Raw genomic sequence first — 24126 nt, forward strand, 5'->3', positions numbered from 1 at the left:
GAAAATAAAATCATTTTTCCTACCTTTGTTGTCTGGTGATTTCATGAGTCTCCTTCCTTCTTTTTTTCTTCCTTCCTTTCTTCACTCAGGCCCAACAATTGTCCCTTTCTATTCCTTTCCTCCCATGTCCCAAGTTCGTGCTCCCTCCCACTCACTGCTTTCCAGCCTTTGTTCTTTGACCTACCTCCCACCCATGTCCCGAGTTTGTGCCTCCTCCCTCTCACTGCTTTCCTCCCTCCCTACCGCGCTGAAGCCTGCCTACCCTTCGCTGATTCCTCCTCTTCTGGCCCCGGTCGACTGTTGCCGCTGCACCGCAACTCCAGGATGGGAAGGGCCCACGTGCAGTGATTGCACATCGCTGGCCCAAAAGTCTTCCCCCATCAGAACTGACATCGGAGGAGAAGGCTTGTGAGCCAGCGACGTACAATCGTTGTACGCTGGCCCTTCCCTTCCTGGAGTTGCAGCACAGTGGCACGGAGCAGCAGCATGAGCAGGAGCAGTGGTGGCAGGCGGGCGGGGAGCAGCAGTCAGCCCAGGTACCCCCAACGAGTGGGACATTTTAAAAAGGTACATCGGGGTGGGTGGGGGTGTTTAAGAATAGTTACCTTTGCTTCATAAGACGCACCAAAATTTTCACCCAATTTTGGGTGGAATAAAAGTGCATCTTATGAAGCAAAAAATACGGTAAATACTATCCCCACACCCTTAAACTCTAAGATTCAATTACATGCTGTTATGCTGTAATGTAGAATTAAGCCCTATGTTCACATCTTATTATTGTTCATATACTAATACCTTACAAGGCAACAGATTCAGGGAGTCCTTTCTTCACATTCTTTATAAGGGTTTGTGTCCATCTCCAGCTCTTAGGGCCCCTTTTATCTTTAGGATTGTCTTGTGTTAAAAAAAAAAAAAAGGTGGAAAACAGTTCTTAGCTGCCAAAATGGTTGTGGTGCCCTATTGGTGAAAGTTTTTACCTTTGTTTTCAACATATGGTGAACTGCCTGTTTTCAGAGAAAGAGAATTTACTTACCTGTATCAAGTTCTCTGAGGACAAGTGGATAGCAAGTCCTCACAAATAGTTGATGTCATCTGATACAGCCGCAATGCAGAGAAGCTTCCAATCTCAGCTTTTATCTGGAAACTAATGAGAATCCCTACTGCACACACTTATCATTTGTTGCTGTTATATGAGACCTCCCTCAGTTATCATTCTTCTTTGGAGCCATTAAGACCTGTACCTACAGAGCTTTCAAAGATTTCACTTCAGACTTTATTTATTTTATTTTTTTTTTTAGTCATTTTACCAGGCTTTTTAAGGTATTCTCTATTCCCAGTTAGTTGCCTTTAGATAGCTTTTTCTCTGAGGACAAGCAAGATTAGTTATATTGTTGCTAATGGGTAATGTTACGAATGGAGCTCCGGTGCAGAGATGCTTCCCAGCATTTTATTTCCAGAGGTTTTTGAAATGGCCATCTTCACATGCACACGTTTTTCCTCCTGCCATTGTCATGCAGGGTCAGGTCAGTCTTTAGTTTTCTGTGGAGCAGTAAAGATGAATTTTCACTGTTCCACTAGGCGCATATCAAACTTTGTGTCGTGTTTACTGTAGCACAGGGCCACCCTCTTTTTTTTTTTTTTTTTTTTTTTCTCCATTAGGGTTTTCAGTTTTGTTTCCGTTATTCCTTGGTTCACTAGGCCTACTAAGATCTAAAGCAGGGGTGTCCAACCTTGGCCCTTGCCAGGTTGGGTTTTCAGGATTTCCTATATGACTATGCATGAAATCTATTTGCATACAGATAGATATCATGCAAATTCATTGGGGAAAACCTGACTGGATTGTAGCCCTCGAATAGTGACGGACAACCCTGGTCTATAGCTTCCTGGTCAGGGTTTATTTTCATAATTGAGCAGTTTGATTTTGCCTGAATTATTTTTCTATGTTCCTTTAACACCAAAAGCAACAAGACCATTCCTCTTATGGACACCTTTAATTGGTGCTTGCAATGCTGGGGCTGGAGGAAAGGGCACAGGAGGAAGGGCTGGGGCTGAAGAAAAGGACACAGGAGGAAGGGCAAGTGCAGAAGAAAAGGGCACATGAGGGGGAAATGGGGCTGGAGGGAAGGACATAGGAGAGGGCTAGAGCTGAAGATGAGGGGAGAGAGTTGAGTTTGACTTATGATTTCAATATAAAACCATAACTATTCAAGGCTTGTGCGGATAGGATCAGACAGTTCGCGGGGACAGGGTGGGGATGAGGACAACTTTTTCCCCCATGTCATTTTCTATTAGGAATACAGATGGGTTGCTCTTGGGGGAAGGCAGGGAACTAGAGCCTTCTCAGAAGCCATAAGGGCCAAGTTTGTGTTCATGGCAAAGTGGCACCCCACAGAGGACACTAGACCAGCGAGGCAGACAGAACATGCACGTGGGGCATCTTGCCCTCCTGTCCAGGTTTTTTTACACCAGATTTTGTCAGTCTGCTCTGTGATGCATATTTGTCTTATAAAAATCAGTCCACTGGTTCTGTGCCCACACTGGCAGAAGTGCAGTGGGGAGGAGAAGCTCTTCAGGAGTGCCAAGTCTGTAAGACGGGCGCTATTGCAGAACATGAAATCCAGTCTGAGCAGGATTGTGACAAAGGGAGCTTAGACTTATTGCCTCTCTGCTCCCAAAGTAAAGCTTCCATTTTCAGGGGTTCAGATGCTCAGCGTTGCAAACCTCTACAGCATTGAATCACTCGATGCAGGCCAAATGCCAATGCCATCGCTCTCCATCTCTGCAGGTTGTCTCCTTCAGGGCAGGCATCCTCCTCAAGGTCACCTGCCCATCGACACCCTGCCGTACCGATGGTACAGGCTGTTGAGCCAAGGGTACCAGTGCAGCTCTTCAAGGAGCAACTTGATGAGTTTTTCAGGAGGGAGATTGGTGTCACGTGCAACTTAAACATGTAACCAGTGCTCACATCGACTCCCTCAGTACTGGCCCAGCCTAAGCATAGAACCTCAAAGCCACGGGGTACCGATTCCAGATCTTCATTTGAGACATGGGTCAACCTCTCATCAATCTGACAGTAGACATAGACACTCTCCATCGAGGCATCGATCTTCTACATTCCGGCATCGACGTCCTCCTTCGATGCATTGATGCTCTTCATCAACTAGACCAGGGGTGTCAATGACGGCCCTCGATGGCTGCAATCCAGTCGGGTTTTCAGGATTTCCTCAATGAATATGCATGAGATCTATTAGCATACAATGAAAGCAGTGCATGCAAATAGATCTCATGCATATTCTTTGGGGAAATCCTGAAAACTCAACTGGATTGCGGCCCTCGAGGACCGACATTTGACACCCCTAAACTAGATGCTCTACTTTGAGGCATCAACGTTCTACAGGGATAAGAGACCCTCTCGTCACTCCTCTTCATTGGATTGTTACTGCAGACATCAAGGAGCATAGTCTTGTTCTCTTCATTCTCCATTACAATCTTTATCTTACAGAAAATCACCTGGGGTGCCTGCAGTTGATTTCTGATCTCTCACGTCACCATACTGAATCAGAGTGTGAGCCCACTTTGTCTGCCCCTGAGTCATATGGCATACCATCGGATCCAACTCCTCCGAGCCAGAACACACTAAACCTAGTGTCCCCGGCTTGAGACACCTGGAAGTTTGCGACATCATATTGATGACATCGAGTGCATGTGTGACGTCATCACATTGACGTTTATGCATGCGTAAAGGCCCTTCATACGGACCCTGTGCTGGCAAGGGGGGGTACCTGCAAGGAAAAAGGCCAGCTGGAGAGGAGAAGCACTGGCTGATTGCCTACAGGACGTGCCTCTCTTCGCGAGAGGCACGTCCTTTTGGCAGTCAGCCAGTGCCTTTCCTCCTACCCAGTGTGCCATAGCACACCTGAATTCTCAGGAGGCACACTGGTGTGCCACGGCACACAGTTTGCAATACACTGCATTAGACAGTTGGGCAAGGTCCTCCCTGTCAAATTAGGGGCTGACACTGAGCCCAGAGCACAGCTCCTTGATGCCTTAGATTATGATGAACCTCCTAAAGAGCTTTTCAAGTTACCATTGCATATTCTTCTTAAGGAGGCCCTCTTTCAAAACTGGGAGATTACTCTTTCTGTTACTGCAGCCCCCCAAAAAATTGACTCGCTCTACAGAATAATTTCTTGTCCTGGCTTTGATAAACCACAACTACACCACCAAGCGTTGCTTGTTGAATCGACCCTTAAAAGATCCTCCAGTACCAGAGTTTACACTTCTGCACCACTGGGGCATGAGGGTCAGATTATGGACAAATTTGGTTGCTGTCTACTAAAACTCTGTCTCAGCCCAGCTCAGTGGACCCTAGCATCTCGATGGTCTCGGGCTCTTGATCCCTTCTCTCAAAAGATTAGTTACCTCAACTCTTCGTCATTCTCTTCAGTGGTGTGTGGATCCAGCTAGTCTTTCAGAGGTCTGCTATTTTACATCCCTCCACATCAGAAAGTGCTCACCACACATGCATCCATGTATGCTTAGGGAGCTCACCTGGATGGTCTTTGCATACAAGATCGCTGGTCTGTTCAAGAAAAGACATTCCACAGCAACCTATTAGAGCTGAGAGCAATTCAAAATGCTCTAAAAACCTTTCAGAGCAGTCTTTCTAATCAGGTCCTCCTGGTTTGTACGGACAATCAAATAGCGATGTATTGTATCAACAAGCAAGGAGGAACAGGCTCCCTTTGTCAAGAAGTTGAGTACATTTGGAACTGGATGATTGCTCATAACATATTTCTCAAGGCCATATATGTGGTAGGGTCGCTGAACACTATCTGAAAAATTCAGCAGATTTCTTCAACCGCACGAGAGGACTCTCAACTCCAAAGTATTACGCCACATTTTCTTACTATAGGGGACTCCTCAGATAGATCTGTTTGCTTCTCCCCACAATCACAAATTGCCTCAGTACTGTTCCAGACAATATTCTCCTCAAAGTTTGAAAGCAGATGCTTTTCTTCTGGATTGGATAGACATGTTCCTTTATGCATTTTCACCAATCCCTCTCATTCTCAAGACATTGGTCAAACTCAAGCAAAAGTCAGCCACCATGTTCCTGATAGCTCCTCGGTTGCCCAGACAACCTTAGTACTCCCTTCCACTTCAGCTGAGTGCCATGGATCCAGTTCCCTTGCAAATCTTTCCATCTCTGCTCACTTAGAGTCAACAGTCTTTTTTACATCCCAATGTGCAATCACTACACCTCACAGCTTGGTACTTTTTGGCCTGACTTCAGCAGATCCTAATCTTTCTTTTTTTTAAATTCTTTATAATTTTCAAACATTTGACAATAATATCAGTCAAAAAGCAAAAATACAATGAACTGAAATCATTTTCATCATAAAGGATCAAAAACACTTGATCCCTACTTTTAGGATAATAAACAACTTATCAAAGTATGGTTAGTCCACAATTACAGAGAGGGGAGCTAAAGAATAGACTGAGAAACATCATGAGGATAACTAAAAATTAAAATAAAGACTTGGCTTGATAACCCCAGAACCATTTATCATTGAGCAGAACTATTGGATTTAATCCTCATGGTATGGAAGTTAATTGACCTTTAGTAGAAATAAATTTAGATAGCTGCTGCAGCTCATAAAAAACATATCTATTCTGTTGATATGCCAGTACACATTTGCAAGGGTAGCACAGACGAAAGTTGCTCCTAACTGCAAAACCTGCAGTCTCAAAAACAAAAAACTGTTTTCTCCTTTTCTGGATAGGCCTAGATACATCTGGGTTACATCCTCACTTTGTCATAAAGGGAACCTCGCTGTACCTAAAACACAGTTTTAGCAACCATTCCCTGTCTGAGTCAATAGCAAGGGAAACTAATAATGTTGCAGGGACCTGGGCTTCCATTTCCGACCTCTCTAGGAAAGTAGTCAAGTCCAGACTGTCAGCAGAAAGATTCTGCTGATTAGGACTCTGAGATTTTACCTTCTTAGGCAAGTAATAGATTTTAGAGAGAGGTGGATATGTCTTAAATACTTTCAAAATCTCATTTAAATACCTTTTAAACATATTCAATTCAGAGAAAGACACTACGTTAGGAAAATTTATAACCCCAAGGTTACACTTTCTAGTTGCATTTTCTAACATTTCATACTTGAAATGCAAATTTCCGCTGTCTTTAACCCAGACTAGGGCTTGTGCCTCCATAGATTTCAGCCAGGTATTACATTCTACCAACTTGCTTTCCAGGCTTGTGATTTTGTTCTTTTAATTCCAAATGTTCGTATAGCACTGATATACACCGATTAGATAGTTGCTGCATTTGACTGCCCCAAGAAGACTGAAGATTCGATATAGCCTCCCATATCGTTTCCATAATAAAGACTTTGGGTATCTGCAGAGGAGCAACTTCCATTCTGAGCTCTCCCGCAGTTACAGTTCCTTGGGCTGCAGTTGCAATGAAATCCTAATAACCTCCTCCTCATGGGTTGGATCCACTTCCCCCACCGGCAACGTTGATATTTTCTGGCGCCGCTCAGATTTGGATTCCCCTCTCTAGTGGTGTATTGGGGAAACGTCTCGAGCAAGCCCAACCTCCGACTGCACGGTGGACTCTGTAGATAGGGTGGTATCCTCAATGGAGTAACCGCACGCCTCAGTCAGCGTGCCTCCTCCTATCAAGGATTCATCCGGTAATTGAGTTCAGGAGCTATGTTCCACAAAGATGTCCATTGGCCCGACTGGCAATTGTGATTCCTCCAGGAAAACTCGGAGATCCTAATCTTTCTAACGCAGTACAAGCCTTTACAGCTGCTTCCATAAAACCCTCTACTCAACAATGCTATCAACAGAAGTGGTCACGTTTCAATACGTGGTGTACTCTCCACCACCAAGATGCTCCATCTTCTCTATCCTCAGTATTGGATTATCTTTTCCATCTTTCCAATTCTGGACTAAAAATCACTTCGGTCAGAGTTTACATCAGTGCTATTAGTGCTTTCCACATTCATGCCAACAATAAACCTCTGGCCTCTCATTCTCTTGTTTCCAGGTTTATGAAGGGACTTTTCAATTCCATACCTCCACTCAAACCACCTCCGGTTGTCTGGAATCTTAATTATAGTCCTAGTCACTTTGATAAAACCACAATTTGAATCAATAGCTTCTACTCATCTCAAGTTTCTCACTTGGAAAGTGGTCTTCTTGATTTCTCTTACTTCTGCCCGTCGAGTGATTGAACTCCAAGCTTTAGTTTCTGATCAAACGTTAAGTATTTCATCATGATAAAGTGGTTCTCCGTACCCATCCTGAATTCCTCCCGAAAGTGACCACGGAATTTCATCTCAGTCAATCCATTGGGTTACCAGTTTTCTTCCCAAAGCCTCATGCTCATCCTGGAAAAACAGCTTTTCGCACCTTGGACTGTAAACGTGCCTTGGCTTACTACATACAAAGGACTAAGCCACATAAGACTTCACTCAACTGTTTGTCTCCTTTGATCCTAACAGATTGGATAATCCTGTAACCAAGAGAACTACCGTATATACTCGAATATAAGTCAACACCCCCATTTGTTCCCCCAAAAAAGGAGGAAAAATGTTTGAATTGAATATAAGATGGGCGACTTAATATTCAAGTGCCCTGCCAGGATTTGCACCCAGCCCTCCCTCCCCTATCGGGCACTGCACCCAGCCCCCTCCCTGCCAGTCTGTCCACCCTTTCCTCCCCTCCCTGCCCTGTCTATTGTACCTCTTCTCTGCTGATATCCTGCATGCCACCACACCATCTTTATGACCCGCGTACCTGGAATCACGGGAAGTCCAGAGGTGTAGCGGGCAGGAGTGAGCTTGCCACTCTCCTACTCTACTGCTTAGCTGGTCGCCTTCTTAATTCTGGTGGTTCAGCTGCTTGGCAGTGAGCGGCTTCCTGAAGGGATGTGGTGAGTCGTGTGAGAATTCGCGGGAACCATTGAGGAAGCCGCTCGGTGCCGAACATCAGCGCCCAAAGCATGCTTCTGCTCAGTATAGCTGAATCCAGAATTTGTGGCAGCGACCAGCTAAGCAGCGGGGAATGGAGTATGGAAAGCTTGCTCCTGCCCACTACATCTCTGGATCACCAGGGATTCCAGGTATGCGGGTCATACGGAAGGTGCAGCAGCATTCAGGATATTGGCAGAGAGGAGGTACAATGGATAGGAAAGGGAGGGGGGTACAGAGTGCAGAACATTGTGGCTCGGCGGAGACCTGCTACAAGTCCGGGAGGGAGGCAGGTGGGCACTAGCCCGAATATAAACCGAGACCCCCTTTTTATGGCCTCAAAATCTCGATTTATATTTGAGTATATATGGTATTTCCACATGGTTGGCATCCTGTATCTCCTTTTTTTATGCTCAGGCTGGGCAGCAGCTTGAGGGTTGTGTAACAGCACACAAAGTCTGAGCTATGGCAGCATCAGTAGCTTTCTTACATTCCACTCCCATTAATGAAATTTGCAAAACAGCTACTTAGTCCTCAATTCACACATTCACATCTCACTACTGTCTAGAATCTTATTCCAGATGAATTGGTTGTTTCAGCCAAGCAGTATTACAGAATTAATTTTCTTAATGGCCAATTCTCCTTCCATCCCTTTTCAGTAAGCTATGGAGTCCTATATGTGAGAATATGATGCCTGCTTGTCCTCCTAGGATAAAGCACAATTACTTACCATAATAGGTGTTATCCATGGACATCAGGCAGTTACTCGCATCTCTCCCACCTCCCCTGGTTGGCTTTTGAACTTGCTTGCAGAACTGAGGAACTGCGAGCCAACAGCGGGCGGGAAGGCATTCGCACATGCACAGTACGGGCAGTCACGAAGTTTCTTAAAACTTATTGACAGTTTACTTTTAACACTGTCCATACCAGGCTCTGTGGATGACGTTGCCCACATGTGAGAATATCTGCCTACTATCTCCAGATAACTCCTGTTAGGGTAAGCAATTGTGCTTTTTGCTTATCTAATGCTGTTCGATACAAACTGAGGAAGGAGGAGGATCCAAAGAAAATTATTGATGCCTTCTGCAAAAACATGCATTTTGAGGGTGACTTCCCTGCTGTTCAAGACCTCTACACTCATCTATAGGAAAGAAGATTATTGAGGTAAGAACCTAATTTTTCTTTAGCACTGTACACAGTAGGGCTTCTCAAAAGCTTCCAGATAGATCTAAGCTGGGAAAGCAGCTCCACATGGTCAGTCAGATGACTTCATACATCTCTGAGGACTATATTCTGTCAACAGAGATTACCTGCTACAGGTAAGTAACTTGGTTTTCTCTGGAAGACACCAGTTAATTTAATCATTCTTTCTCTTCTGCCATTGAGCTTATTAGCTTAATTAGAGAACTGAGTATGGAAAATACTGCACATGCCCAAAGAGATTGTTTGTTTGGATCTTCACAGAATTTTCTTAGCAATGTGCCTTTCTTGGCATTATTAATAACATCAGCTATATGTGACACCTGTAATAGATTATTGTCTTATTGCTCCTGCCTTTGCCTTATTTACCTCCTTTCCCCCTCTTTCCTCAGTAGTTACTCTGTCCTATGATTATTTATTTCTGGCAGGATTCTACTTACTTGGAGTCTACTGAAGAGTCGTCCAGTGGGTAGGTGCATGAAGAAAATTATTTTTTGTTAAAACACTTAGGTATGCCTAAACTCATCTTTTCTCCATTCCTTTATGAAATAAAATCACTTTGATGAAACCTGGGATGCTGAGGTTGGTGGGGAGAGAGCAATTAGTGGAGAAAGATGAAAGAAAGCCAAAGAACAATGTTGGCATTATATTTTTTAAAGTGTCAACTGTGGATAAATCAGAATTGATGAACGTAATGTATCTGTTTTGAGAAGGTTTTTGACATTTTGTCTGTGGTTTTATCTGTAACCCAACTAGATAAGTGGGCTATTAAGTTCTCTGAGGACAATCGGGTCATATTACAGTTGGGAGGATGGGCTATAAAAATGAACAAATAAATAAATTATACTCACATGTGGGTGATGTCTTCCATCAGGGCCGCCATCAGAAATTTCTGGGCCCCTTACTGAGCAATCCTATTGGGCCCCCCCACGCACCCCTTCCCCCCCACTTTTGTCCGGGGGGGGTGCTATCAGGAAATCGGCAGGGGACAAAAAAAAGTATGACAGCAGTGTTTATTGTTTATTGTTGTGCACAGCAGAAGCATAATACAGGAATTTGTGCTATGGTGGCCTAGGACCAATGTTTCCTCTAAGGATTGATGAGGTGTGTGCAAAAAAAAATATGCATGAGCGACAAGTTACATACTCCACAAATTTATGAGCAGGCACGGAGGACGCATTTTTAAACAAATGTAGTTTATCCTTGTACTCCTTATGTATTTTTAATCATCTATGGATATGTTTGTATGTTTATTGTTCAAATGGTTTTATTTATTTCCCCAAATTTATTTTTGTTATACGCATTGAAAATATTTGATATTGCGTTTAAATCAAAATCTCAATAAACTTGAAACGAGTGCCCGTGAGATTGTGGGAGGGTTAAATACTCAAAACTTAGAAGAATAACAATTTACTTAAAGTTTTTGCTACGCCAGCTTTCTGGTATCTTTACATACAGTGGCGTACCTAGCATATGTAACACCCGGGGCCCATCATTTTTTGGCAGCCCCCCCCACATGTAAGAAAAACATGATTTTTAGTAACAAACCACACGTCACACATGAGTACCTAGGAAAAGGCAGCATCTTATATATTGCAGTGAGCAGTACATCAATACACCCATTGTAAAACTAAACAAGCCAGACCAGCACAGATCAATCCTACATCGTCAATCCTAACAGAAAACCATGTCTTTCAAACACACAGAACACAGAAAACACCTTCGCCTAGTATGGAATATGTCATCACAAACGAACCCCTCCCCCTTTTGCAAAACTGTAGTGTGGATTTTAGCCACGGTGGTAACAGCCCTGACGCTCATAGAATTCTGAGCATCAGAGCTGCTAAAAAAAATGCTCCACAGTTTTGTAAAAGGGGGGATAAAATAGAAATACACAGTTTCAACGCTCTAGCTCAGAGATGCCCAAACTTTTTGGGCTTGCGAGCTACTTTAAAATGACCAAGTCAAAATGATCTACCAAAAATAAAATTAAAAAACACAAAGCACACTATATGCTGAGAAAATGTTAATTATCATTCCTATTCTGGGTTTTTTTTTCAAAGAGGTCAAGGCAGATGACTCTATGCATTGTCACCTCAGTAACAACCATACAAAAATAGACAAATATTAAACCACAATAGCAGTTTTTAGCGCAGGGAACTGCGCTAAATGCCCAGCGCTGCTCTCGACGCTCATAGGCTCCCTGCACTAAAAAACACTATTGCGATTTAGTAAAAGGGGGCCATAGTGCAAAATATAGACAGCATATATAAATTCAGACACATTTTGATCACTAAATTGAAAATAAAATTATTTTCCTACCTTTGGTAATTTCATCAGTCTCTGGTTGCACTTTATTCTTCTGACTGTGCATCCAATACTTCTTCCCTTCTTTCAGCCTCCTGTATGCTTCCTCTCCTCCAGACCTCATTCCCTCCCCAAACTTTTTCTTTCTTTCTCTATGTCTGTCTTTCTCTGATTCTGTGCCCCGTTTTTTTGCTTTGTTTCTGGCTCCCTGTCCCCCCCCCACACACCTTCTTTCTTTCTTCTTTCCTGCCTCCCCCATGCCACCACCGCCGCGGAATAGGCTGCTGCTGCTGCTGCTATCGGGAACAAGCCATCTCCCTGCTTCTCTTCTGCACGGGGCCGATCAACTCTCGCCGCCCGACGTCAATTCTAACGTCGGAAAAGACGTTCCGGGCAGCCAGGCAGCGATTGGCTAGCCAGAACGTCCTCTCGACGTCAGAATTGACGTCGGGCCGCGAGAATTGGTCGGCCCTGCAGGGAAGAGAGGCAGGGAGATCAAAGACACGGTGCCGGCCTGATCCCCGATGGCAGCAGTGAGAAGGGAAGGGAAGCAGGTTGGGCACCACTGTTCTAGACGAGCCGCATTCTAGGGAGAACAGTTGACCACCCCCCCCTTGGTACGCCACTGGAGCAGCAGCGTGTTCGTTCAAAGCCGCGGGTGGCGGCTCCTTGCGAGATCCGCGCCTGCGTCTGAAGCCTCTCTGATGTTGTGACGTCAGAGAGGCTTCCGATGCAGGAGTGGATAGCGTAAGGAGCCGCCAACCCGCGGCTTTGAACGAACGAACCGGCTGCTGCTCCAAAAGGAAGAGAATGATGCCTCCAGACCGCGGGCCGCAAATAAAACCTGGAGAGCCACACGCGGGCCGCGTGTTTGAGACCGCTGCCTTAGAGGGAACACTGCCTAGGACCCTGGGGGAGCCCGGGCCCCTGAATGCAGGACTGGTAGTACTGCCCTGATGGCGGCCCTGTCTTCCATGGAGTCCTGGTACAGATGCTGGAAATGTAATATTCCTTTAAAAGCTCAAGACAGCACTTTTCATTGAGCATGACTAGTAAGCGCAGGAACAGCAGTCTTTCCTCTGCAGTGTATCTTCAGCAGCACCTCTCAACTTTGTTTTATATTCAATTTTTTTGAGTGTTAGTGTCTTCCTCATGAGGCTTTCTTTTATTTTATCTTCGGGTACTTTCTCCATGCTGTTTCCTTTATTTTTTTTAAAAGGTTTGTCTAAAATTTCAAGTTTTCTTCATTTTTGCATGTCATAAAGTCCTCTTCTAATGCAAAAGGCATACGAGTCTTGAACCAGTGGGCTATTCACCTCTAATCACAAGTTGTGTAGAAAACATCATGTATATCTTTTTAGCTCTGCTTCCTGATCTTTGTGAGTTGAAGGTGTCTTTCTCATCTGCTCTGATTTCAATTTGTTATTTTCATTTTTTTATCCTGAATTTGAGGCTTCTCTGTGCTTCAAAGGTTCTCAGTTTTACTAGGGCTCGCTCCTGGTTATTACCGGAGCTTGAGTGCAGGCTGTGTAACCTCATGTCGGTCCTGAGGGCTCTATCCAGTGCCGGCTGTATCTCCTCCCCTCCCCCGCAGGCGATGCGTGAAGAGGTCTCAGGCTATACCTTAGTATGACTGGGAGCCTGAAGAAACAACATTTGGAGTCATTTTACATGCTTGTCTAGGCAGTAGCCTTCTCCATATTCTAGCTGCTGTTTTAGCTAAAATAGGCACAGCACCATACAGACCATTGTTGTCTATGGGAGACTTGGGGGGTGGGGAGATTAATTGTCTTTCTGGAAGATTCTGGGGCTAGGATTTGAGTCCCCTACTTCCATAAAGCCATTTCCTGAAATTTTTTTTTTTGTTTTTTGGGGGGGGGGGGGGGGTGCTTTTTATTTTTAGCTCTCCCGAGCTGTTTTTTGGCATCAAAAGAATGCCACTGTGGCCATCTTGGATTCTCAGTCTGATTTTAAAAGCCTCAGCCTATCTCCAAAACACCTCGATTTTGATTAAAATTGTTCTTGTACAATACCTCAGGAAACTACACCATAGGGTTATTTATCTCTTCCAGTCTTAAAACTGTAGGGAACTCAAAACCAATTATTTAGCCACTCCCTCTGTGGTTATCTCCTGTTTCTCACCCCTGGAATTCCAGTTTCGTTTCCTGCATGCCCTAACCCCCCTCCCCTCTACTAAAATCGCAAAATCACCATTTTCACGGGTTCCCTGTGATTTTCCTGGGCCATTTTAGGGCAAAATTGGCACCTGTGGTGCCCATCTTGGATTGTCTTTAAAACTTTTAAAAGTATATTTTTTTACCTTAGGAGCTTTGTTTTTGCTCCAAACTTCATAGATGGCCTCCTAAGGACAGGATGGCAAGGATTCTTGCCATAATTGCTGCGGATGGCTGTCAGATTTGCAAGAGGGGGGCGAAGTGTACGTAAATTCCGAGCTACTCTCCTCTGGAGAGGGCCTCACTTACCTCAATTTCGACTTGGAACGTGCATGTAGTGTCTGGTGCGCCTAAAAAAGGTGCAGAGGGAGCTTCTGCGAAACGCAAGCACAGTTCCGGGGAAAAATTTCATAAATCTGCTAAACACTCTAAAACTGAGGCATGCAGAGCAACCCTTGCCGCTGGCGAATATTTTTCCCCAGAATTTGTACATATGATGTATCGGGCTTTTCTTGTTAAAAAGACTATGCCTACTTCTTCTACTCAGAATCCAGTGCAGCAGATGGGGTCTGCCACTCCTTTGGATTCCAGCATGCCTCTGTGTTCCTTCTCAGGGACACCGGAGAGCAGATGGGCGGTTACCGCCATCTCTTCTGATTCAATTTCTGTACCTTTGCTATTGCAGGTTTCTTTGGTGGCAGCCACCACCGATGTGATTAATCTAGCGGATCTTTGTGATCCTCCTGAAAGCGGGTCCTAAGCTCTTGGGGATGACCTGGAAGTGCTCAGGCTCTTTAAGATTAGCCGCCTGCCTGACATTTCTGAGTCCCTCAGAACCCTGAACCTAAATTCAGACCATTTGGAACAGGCAGAATATTTCATTATGAGTGATCAGCATCCGCTTCCTTTCTGGACAATCTGTAGGATACTTTAAGAGGTCTGGGAGTCCCTGGAGTGTCCCCTCAAATGTGCTAGGGCCATGGCACGTTTGTATCCCATGGACCCGAATTCAGCAAACAACTGGTCCTGCCGAAGGTAGAGTCGGCTGTGGTGCAGGTCACTAAGCGAACTTCTTTGCCCTCTGATAGAAGGCTTGTCTTGAAAGATGTTCAGGACAGGCGAGTGGATTTCATCCTCAAGCGCCTTTTCGATTCCACGGCAGCGGGAGTGAGAGCCTCAGCAGCCACCTTCTTTGTTGCCCGTGCGTGTCATACCAAGCTCCACCAGGATTCGAGGAGGTTGTCCTTCGGGACCTAGAATTCCTGGTTTCTGGGGGGAATTATTTGGCAGACACCCTCTATGACATGATGAAGGTTTTTGCTAAGCTTGGAGCTTATTCAGTATCTGCCCGGCGAATGCTGTAGATTTGCCAGTAGGCGGGTGATTCTTCTTCCAACACTAAACTGAGCAAGTTGCCTTTCAAAGATTTGCTCTTGTTTGGCCAGAGTCTGGATGACCTCATGGCCAGTGTTCAGGACCGTAAGCCAAAGGTGCTGTCTGGTTCTGAGCCTCGCCCGGCCCGGGGTTCGGACGGCTGGATTTTCGTACCTACCAGCACCCTCGCCAGTACGCTGAGCCCCTCCGGTGACAGGACAACGGTTCAAATCCCTATCCGACCCCTGCTTCGGAGGTCCGGTCCGACAGCAGTCATCCAACAGATGTCCTCCTGCCCCCCCTAAATAACAGATCTGATGCCTCGAATTGGGAGATGACTGTTGGCCTTCTACCAGAGTGGCAGAGGGTGACTTTGGTCCAGTGGGTCCGAGATATGCTTAGAGAGGGTATCCTAAGTTTTCCTGTCTTCTGTCGGATTTCTTCCTGGCTTCTCCCACTGGACATCCAGAAAGAGCCCAGCGCGTGTGAGCCACTGTTCGCAGGTTGCTAGATCTGGCAGCAATAGAGCTAATCCCAGAGGACGACTTGGAGTCAGGGAGATACTTGATATACTTTTATCGTGCCAAAGAAAAGCTCTGAAGAATGGAGACCAATACTGGACCTAAAGGCAGTGAATGCGTTCCTGCGAGTACCGTGTTTCCGGATGGAAACGGTGCTTTCAGTTGTAGCGGCAGTAGCACTCGGGGAGTTCTTGGCTTCCCTGGTTCTCACGGAAGCATACCTCCACATACCAATCTTTTAGGAACACAGGAGGTTTCTGCATTTCTATGTGCTGGGGCGGCACTTTCAGTTTGCAGCTCTGCCGTTTGGGCTGGCCTCAGTGCCCAGAACCTTCACAAAGTTCATGGTGGTAGTGGCTGTACACCTGTGCTCACAGGGTATTCTAGTCCATTCGTACCCGGATGACTAGCTGATGAGAGCCCCCTCTTATGGCTTGTCTCTTGAGCGCACAGCGTTAACTGTTAGGAGATATTCATCTGCGATTATCGCTACTCTAGTTCAGAGTAAGCGGAAATTCACTTTGTCAGCCTATGTGAAAGCATGGTGATGCTTTCAGGCTTGGTGTGAGAGGGTTAAGGTGGATCCCTCGGTCCCCTCAGTGGCACAGGTCCTGGACTTCCTAAAGGCTGGCATCAGGAAGGGACTTATGGTTTCTTCGTTCCATGTACAGATTGCGGGACTCTGTGTTTTGGCCCCCCTGCTCTCAGGGGTTATCTGGCGTCTCATCCAGATGTTGTCTGCTTCTTGTGGGTGATGGGGAGGTTGAGGCCTCTGTTGCGGCTGCCTTGTCCAATATTGAATTTGAACTTGGTTCTTCACTCGCTGGCTCATCCGCCCTACGAACCTCTGGCTCAGATCTCTCTGAAAGATCTTAACATCAAGACCGTTTTCCTTGTAGCGGTCACTTCGGTATGTAGAGTGTCGGAGCTTCAAGCTTTTTCGTGCAGGGATCCTTTTCTCCACATCATGGATTCTGCAGTCCTCTTGAGGACAGTGCCTTCATTTCTTCCGAAAGTAGTTTCAGCGTTCCATGTTAATCAGGAAGTCCGGCTGCCCGCTTTTGTTCCATCGGGCTCCAAGTCCAAGGACCATGTTTTGCGGTCCTTGGACGTGCGGCGTCTCCTTCTGAGATACCTGGAGATGGCTTCTGCCTTTCGGACCATCTTTTTGTTCTGGTGGGTTCCACTCATCGGGTCCGGCCTGCTTCTAAGGGTACCATTTCTAGATGGATCCGAGCAGCCATTTCCGCTGCTTATGTGTCAGCGGGGAAGAAGCCTTGCCTTGGAGTGAAATGGCTTCCTCTTGGCCAGAATCCACAGTGATCTCTCTTGAGGAGGTTTGCAGGGCGGCCACTTGGGCCTTTCTGCACACGTTTACAAAGTTCTACCGTCTTGATGTGGCGGCAAAGCAAGATGCAGCTTTTGGAGCTTCAGTCCTGGCGGCGGGCTCATCAGGCCCCCTCCTGATGTGCTGGGACTGCTCTGATATGTCCCTATGGTGTAGATTCCAGAGGTATTGTACAAGAACGAAAGATTAGGTTACTTACCTCTGCTAATCTTCTTTCTTGTAAATATCCTCTAGAATCTACACACCCACCCAGTATTTCTGTCTGATTTCGTAGATCGCCTGACCAGTTACTGGTAAGCTGGATTTCTGTCTTTGACCAGCCTCACTGAGAATCCCATTCTTGTTCCTTAACATAGGGTTAGAGGAGTTCACGGGTGGTGGCCCCTTATTAAACCTAAGGCTGTGTCTCCTTTATCCAAAGTTATACTGTTTTCTATTTGTTTAATGTTCAAATTTGATGTAATGCAAAGATTAGCCTTATGGCCCTAATTGTTTTGAAATGGTTACAATTACACCTTTCAGTTTTGCCCACTGCATTTCCATTCCTTCTAGACAACAATTCCTTGACGTAGTCCCCCATCCGAAGAAAGTTAGTTTTTTTAAAAAGTAGCATAGTAGATGACGGCAGATAAAAACCCAAATGGTCCATCCAGTCTGCCCTTCCTGATTCAATTTTAATTTTTTAAATTTTTTCTTCTTAGCTATTTCTGGGCAAGAATCCAAACCTTTACCCGGTACTGTGCTTGGGTTCCAACTGCTGAAATCTCCATCAAAACTCACTCCAGCCCATCTACACCCTCCCAGCCATTGAAGCGCTCCCCAGCCCTTCCTCCCCCAAATAGCCACATACAGACACAGACGATGCAAGTCTGCCCAGTACTGGCCTTAGTTCAATATTTAATATTATTTTCTGATTCTAGAGCCTCTGTGTTCATCCCACGCTTCTTTGAACTCTGTCACGGTTTTCCTCTCCGCTACTCTCTCGGGAGCGCATTCCAGGCATCCACCACCCTCTCCATAAAGTAGAATTTCCTAACATTGCTCTTGAATCTATCACCCCTCAACCTCAAATTATGTCCTCTGGTTTTACCATTTTCCTTTCTCTGGAAAATGCCCTTCAAGTATTTGAACATCTGAATCGTATCTCCCCTGTCCCTCCTTTCCTCTAGGGCACAGTTCTTCAACCGCCGGTCCGCGGACTGGTGCCGGTCTGCAGGAAATTTTTGCCAGTCCGCGAAGGGCCGGCAAGATTGACTTACTTCAACTTCCTGCCGGTCCGCGCAGGGCCGGCAAGATCAACATCTGAAGTCTGCGCTAGAGAGCTGCAAGGGGACGACGGGAATCCCACGGGCATCCCGCGGGTTCCCCCTTTGGGTCATGGGGATCATGTGGGGACGCCCCCTAGGGTTGCAGGAATCCTGTGGGGGCGCCCCCTAGGGTCGCGGGGATCCCGTGGGGACGTCTCCGAGGGTCGCGGGGTTCCTGCAGGGCTGGATGTACTCAGTCGCGCGGCTCTTCTCCCTACCTGCTCTGTTTGCAGCACAGAGTCGAACGGAAGTCTTCCCACGTCAGCACTAACTTCGGAGGGGAGGGAGGGCTTAAACAAAGCCCTCCCTCCCTCTCTCCGACGTCAGCGTTGACGTCGGGAAGACTTCCGTTTGGCTCTGTGCTGCAGGCAGGGCAGGAAAGGAGAAGAAGAGTAGCCTCGCGGCTCGAGTGGCGTACCAAGGGAGGAGGGGCGGTCCGCCCCAGGTGCAGCACAGCCGGCCAGGTCCCCTTACTTTTGTGGCGCTTCCCCGACCGACAACAGCCCCGGTCCGACAAACCTCCCTGCCCTGTAGCCGCGAATCTAAATTACCTTCTTACAGCAGCTGTAAGAAGATAATTTAGATCCGCGGCTACAGGGCAGGGAGGTTTGTCCGACCGGGCCTGTTCTATTGTCGGTTGGGTGGGGAAGCGCCACAAAGGTAAGGGGTAGGGAGGGAGAAAGGGAGGAAAGGTGGAGTGGAGAAGAAAAGACGCTTAAGAGAAATGGGTAAAACTGAGGGGGGAGAAAGACGCTGAAAGCACTGGGGAAGACAAAGGGGTGGAGAAGGACGCTGAAAGACCATGGGGAAGGCGGGGTGGGGGGGTGGGAGAAGGACGCTGAAAGGCCATGGGGAAGACGGAGGGGGGGGAGAAGGACGTTGAAAGGACATGGTGAAGACAGAGGGGGGGAGAAGGACACTGAAAGCACATGTGGAAGACAGAGGGGGGAGAAGGACACTGACAGGACATGGGGAAGATGGGGGGAGAAGGACGCTGAAAGGAAATGGGGAAGAGAGAGTGGGGAGAAGAAGCTGGCAGGGAAGAAGACAGAGATGCCAGTCTATGGGGGGAGTGGAGGGAAGAAGATGGGTGCCAGACCAATTTGGAAGGGGGGAGAAAGGGTGAGGCACAGTAACAGAGCAAATGGAAGACGCAGAGGGAAGAGAGACAGTGGACGGAAGGAATTGAATGAGAACATGAGGAAAGCAGAAACCAGGCAACAAAGGTAGGAAAAAAATTCTTTTTTTTTTTGCTTCAGGATAAAGTAGGATATTAGTTGTGTTGATAAAAATTTATAAACATTAGAGGCTCTGGAAGAAACCCGTTTACAAAGTATGCCTCCCAATTAATATTTCCAAATTAATAAAGTCTTTTTGCTTATTTGTAAATGGGTTTCTACCAGAGCCTTTAATTCAGTAGCATAATTAAATGAAATAACTATTTCTGAAGTTTATAGGGACGGGCGGGGACGGAGGGGTTCCTCACGGGGACGGAGGGGATTCCTCGCGGGGACGGGTGGGGATGGAGGGATTCCTCACGGGGACGGGTGGGATTCCTCATGGGGACGGGTGGGACTTTGGCGGGGATGGGTGGGATTTCTGTCCCTGTGCAACTCTCTAGTCTGTGCTGGGCCGGAGAGATCTTGGGGAGCCTCCGACAGTGGCTTTCTCCCCTCTCTGCAGCTCTCCTTTACTTCCCAGCGCAGCGATTCACGAAGGCAGCCTCAGGGCTTTTGCTGAGTCGCGGCTGCCTCTGATGATGCATCTTCCTCTAGAGGCGGCGCGACCCAACAAAGGACCTGAGGCTGCCTTCCTGAATCGCTGCGCTGGGAAGTAAGAAGAGCTGCTGGGAGGGGAGAAAGCCATTATCAGAAGCTGCTGGGCAAGGGAAAAAAAGGGCTGCTACTGGAGAGGGAGAAGGAGAGATGCTTCTGGGAGGGGAGGAGGGAAAGGAATCTGGGGAGGAGGGAAAGGAATCTGGGAAGCTGCTGGGCAAGGGAAAAAAGGGACAGCTGCTACTGGAGAGGTAGAAGGAGAGATGCTTCTGGGAGGGAAAGGAATCTGGGAAGCTGCTGGTCAAGGAAAAAAAGGGACAGCTGCTACTGGAGAGGGAGAAGGAGAGATGCTGCTGGGAGGGGAGGAGGGAAAGGAATCTGGGAAGCTGCTGGGTAAGGAAAAAAAAGGGACAGCTACTACTGGAGAGGGAGAAAGAGAGATGCTGCTGGGAGGGGAGGAGGGAAAGGAATCTGGGAAGCTGCTGGGCAAGGGAAAAAAAGGGACAGCTGCTACTGGAGAGGGAGAAAGAGAGATGCTTCTGGGAGGGTAGAGGGAAAGGAATCTGGGAAGCTGCTGGGCAAGGAAAAAAAAGGGACAGCTGCTACTGGAGAGGGAGAAGGAGTGATTCTGCTGGAATGGGAGGAGGGAAATGAATCTGGGAAGCTGCTGGGCAAGGGAAAAAAGGTACAGCTGCTACTGGACCTGAAGGGAAGGAGAAGGAGAGGTGCTGCTGGGAGGGGAGGAAGGGAAGGGAGTTACTGCTGGACAGGAGGAGTAGGGAAGGGAGAATGAAAAAAGGAAGGAAACAGCTGGCAGAGAGATTAGAGGAGGGGAAGGGGAGACACAGGCATGAGAAAGTAGAGAGATTGATGATAGGAAGGGGTCAGGAGAAAAATAAGCAGAGAGGGACAACGATGATAGATCTGGTGTAGAAGAGATAAAAATGAAGAGAGCAATGAAGCTGGAATGAATCATGTAAAAAGGAGAGAGGGGTACAAGCTGGATGGAAAGGGGAGAGGGGTATAGAAAGAAGACAGATACCATATGGAAGGGGGAGAGGACAGACAGTGGATGGAAGGGGCAGATGCTGGATTGAAGAGACAGAGAGGGCAGACGCTGGAAGGAAGAGAGTGAAAAGAAGATTGAAAGCAGAAACCAGAGACGACAAAAGGTAGAAAAAAATAATTTTATTTCTATTTTGTGATTAGAATATATCAGATTTGAAATATATAGCTTGCTAGAGCTGGTGTTAGACATAACTGGGGACTGCAAAACCCAGGAAGTGCTTCTTTAGCTTCCAGCTGGCTTAGGGCACTCTCTGACCAGGGAGCAGTTGCCCTAGTTGCACTCCCCTAAAACTATTCCTGTCATGTGTGACTGCAGTATTCTGTTAGCATGATATTTCTGTGTAGCATTCTGTAATAATTTGGCTTGTTCAGTTTTCTTGATAGTAGAGGGGATATATGTGAAGGGGAGGGGAGACAGGGGTTTTGTTGATCCTTGCTCTGAATTTTTTGTATTTATAAAATGACAATTGTATACAATATTGTTTCTTTTTATACTTTAATAAAATACATTCAATATAAAATCATAACTGAGGCTTGTGTGGATGGGATCAGATGATTTGTGGGGACCGAGCTCGCGGAGATGGGGCGGAAATGGGGTTTTTAAATTTTAGTCCTAGTAGTTTGCCGGTCCACAAAATAATTCTTTTTTTTCTGCCGGTCCACGGGTGTAAAAAGGTTGAAGAACACTGCTCTCGGGTATACATATTCAGGGCTTTCAGTCTCTCTCATATGTCTTCTGGTGCAAGCCTCCTATCATTTTCATCACTCTCCTCTGGACCGCTTCAAGTCTTCTTATGTCCTTTGCCAGATATGGTCTCCAAAACTGAACACAATACTCCAAGTGGGGGCCTCACCAATGACCTGTACAAGGGCATCAACACCTTCTTCCTTCTACTGGCTACGCCTCTCTTTATACAGCCCAGCATCCTTCCGGCAGCAGCCACTGCCTTGTCACACTGTTTTTTCAACTTTAGATCTTCGGACACTATTAGCCTAAGGTCCCTCTCCCCCTCCGTGCATATCAGCTTCTCACCTCCCAGCATATACGGTTCCTTCCGATTATTAATCCCCAAATGCATTACTCAGCTTTAAGTATAGAATTCAAAAGGCTCTGGGATTTGAGAAGCTATAGCTTCCCAACTATTCCACAATGGTCAGATCCACTTTCAGAAGGGCTTCAAGTTTGAAAACTCCTTCCTCATTGCCCTTGTGGAGAGAGGCAAGGACCGTGGAGACTTTTGAAAAAACTGCTTAGCTTCTTGGGCATGCACTTGTGAAACATTGTGTGCAGTGTGGTGGAGTTTGCTGACACGCTAGGAAAAGGCCAGTGAATTCTGTTAGCTAATAACTAAAGGTAGGAATGTGGAAAATGCATTGTTCTTGTAACATAAATTTTTGATATACTTTCCAAAGCCTTTGCAATGGAGATGGGCATCTGCAGAACCACATGGCTGTGGGCCTCAGAGCTTGAGACATAAATGCAGGAAAAGCTAGTAATTGTGCTGTGCCATGGAGATAATCCCTTTGGAGAAAGATGCAGGAGGCTGCTAACTTCATCAATCTCCATTTGAAAGCACTTAATACCCACTCCAGGCCCATTCCTCACCTGACCTCTTCTTCCAAGAGATTTTTCATCTGAAGTCAGTAGAGGCCCTAGTACTCTTACTAGGTATCCTCTGCCCTCTCATTTTCCCCAAACAATTTAAGGATCTCTTTCTCATGCTAGACAGCCAAGGGCCAAAAATCCCTTTTAGCTGCCCAAGCAAAACCAGGGACAAGCTTTTGACTGGCTTCAGCAGAGCTTAACATTAATCCGGAATCGCTCCGGAGCAATTTCTGGCGAGCAAAATAATATATTAAGGGAGCCTCGACCCTGAGGAAAGCGTGTGAAATATGGACATGTTGGTGGAGACGCTCCCCCTTTAAAATAAATTATAAAAGCTAAGAAAAGTTTTACATTTACAATTTATAACTGAGATAATTGATATAAAAAGAAAAAAAGTTATATTTTGATCCGATGAGATCCTATGAAGATCAGGTTCGGTGGGCTCTGTCCACTAGAACTAACGGGAGATTAACCCTCTGAGAATCGAGTATCAAAGTATTCCCTTATTAATGTTTGAAGATTTATATTCAACTGGATTTTTCTTGATATAACAGTCCTTTGCAGCATCTCTATGCAGACTAGGGATTTATATGTTTTCCTACCTGGATGATTGATTGGTTCAGAACACATCAGAGGAAGGTGCAAAAGAATCTTTGCACATGACCATTTGGGTGCTGGTTCTACAAGTGTTGTCATAAACTATACCAAGTCTCGGCTCAACCATCCCAAAACTGGACATCATAGGAGCCATGCTAAACATGACTCTGGCATTTGCATTTCGTACACAACAGCAGTAATAGTTGTAGTACATCAGTTTAAGCAGGTATCAGCAAGTCATGTTAAAAAATACTAGGTCGTGGCCTCCCTTGGCATGCCTCAATATGATCAAGCTCAATGGACCCTATCCACCCAGTGGATACAAGACTCATAGAATCTGCAGGACTTCATCTCCATTACCACTTTGCTCTAGGACTTGTGGCTGATCCAGTCCTGGTGGCTGATCCAATCCTATCTTTCCAAATTCTTCAAATTCAAAAGGTATTGATGACAGATGCCATCAACCTGAGATAGGGAGCTCATATAGATTGGTTCAACATTCAGAGTCCATGTTTATTTATGAAAAGTTTTATCAGATAATCTTCCTGAAGCCAAGAGCGATCTAGAATACTCTAAAGGCATTCAGTAATCAGATGTTCAATCGAGTAATTCTAATTCAGATAGACAACCAGGTTGCAATGTATTATATCAAAAAGCAGGGAGGGATAGGTTCACTCCTTTTATCAGAAAACAGTCAGAATGTGGAATTGGGCCATCTCTCAAGGAATGTCTCTCAGAGTAACATACCTGACAGGGATAGAGAACTGTCTGGCAGTTAGATTCTTCAACCTCACAAGTGGTCTTTGGACAAAGGTGTAACCTGGAAGATCTTGATAGTAGAGCACCCCCTTAATA

The 24126-nt window shown here is 46.1% G+C and overlaps 1 protein-coding gene across 1 annotated transcript in view; it reads left to right on the forward strand.

The window, feature by feature from the left end:
- Positions 1 to 24126, forward strand: part of PRR14 (proline rich 14) — a 220754-nt gene that overhangs the window by 51361 nt on the left and 145267 nt on the right. Inside the window, exon 4 of the mRNA XM_033944931.1 lies at positions 9623 to 9663. Within this exon, the coding sequence (XP_033800822.1) occupies positions 9623 to 9663 (41 nt within the window). The remainder of the gene's footprint in view (positions 1 to 9622; positions 9664 to 24126) is intronic.

Source organism: Geotrypetes seraphini, chromosome 5, assembly GCF_902459505.1.
Source record: "Geotrypetes seraphini chromosome 5, aGeoSer1.1, whole genome shotgun sequence".
Taxonomy (NCBI): Eukaryota; Metazoa; Chordata; class Amphibia; order Gymnophiona; family Dermophiidae; genus Geotrypetes; species Geotrypetes seraphini.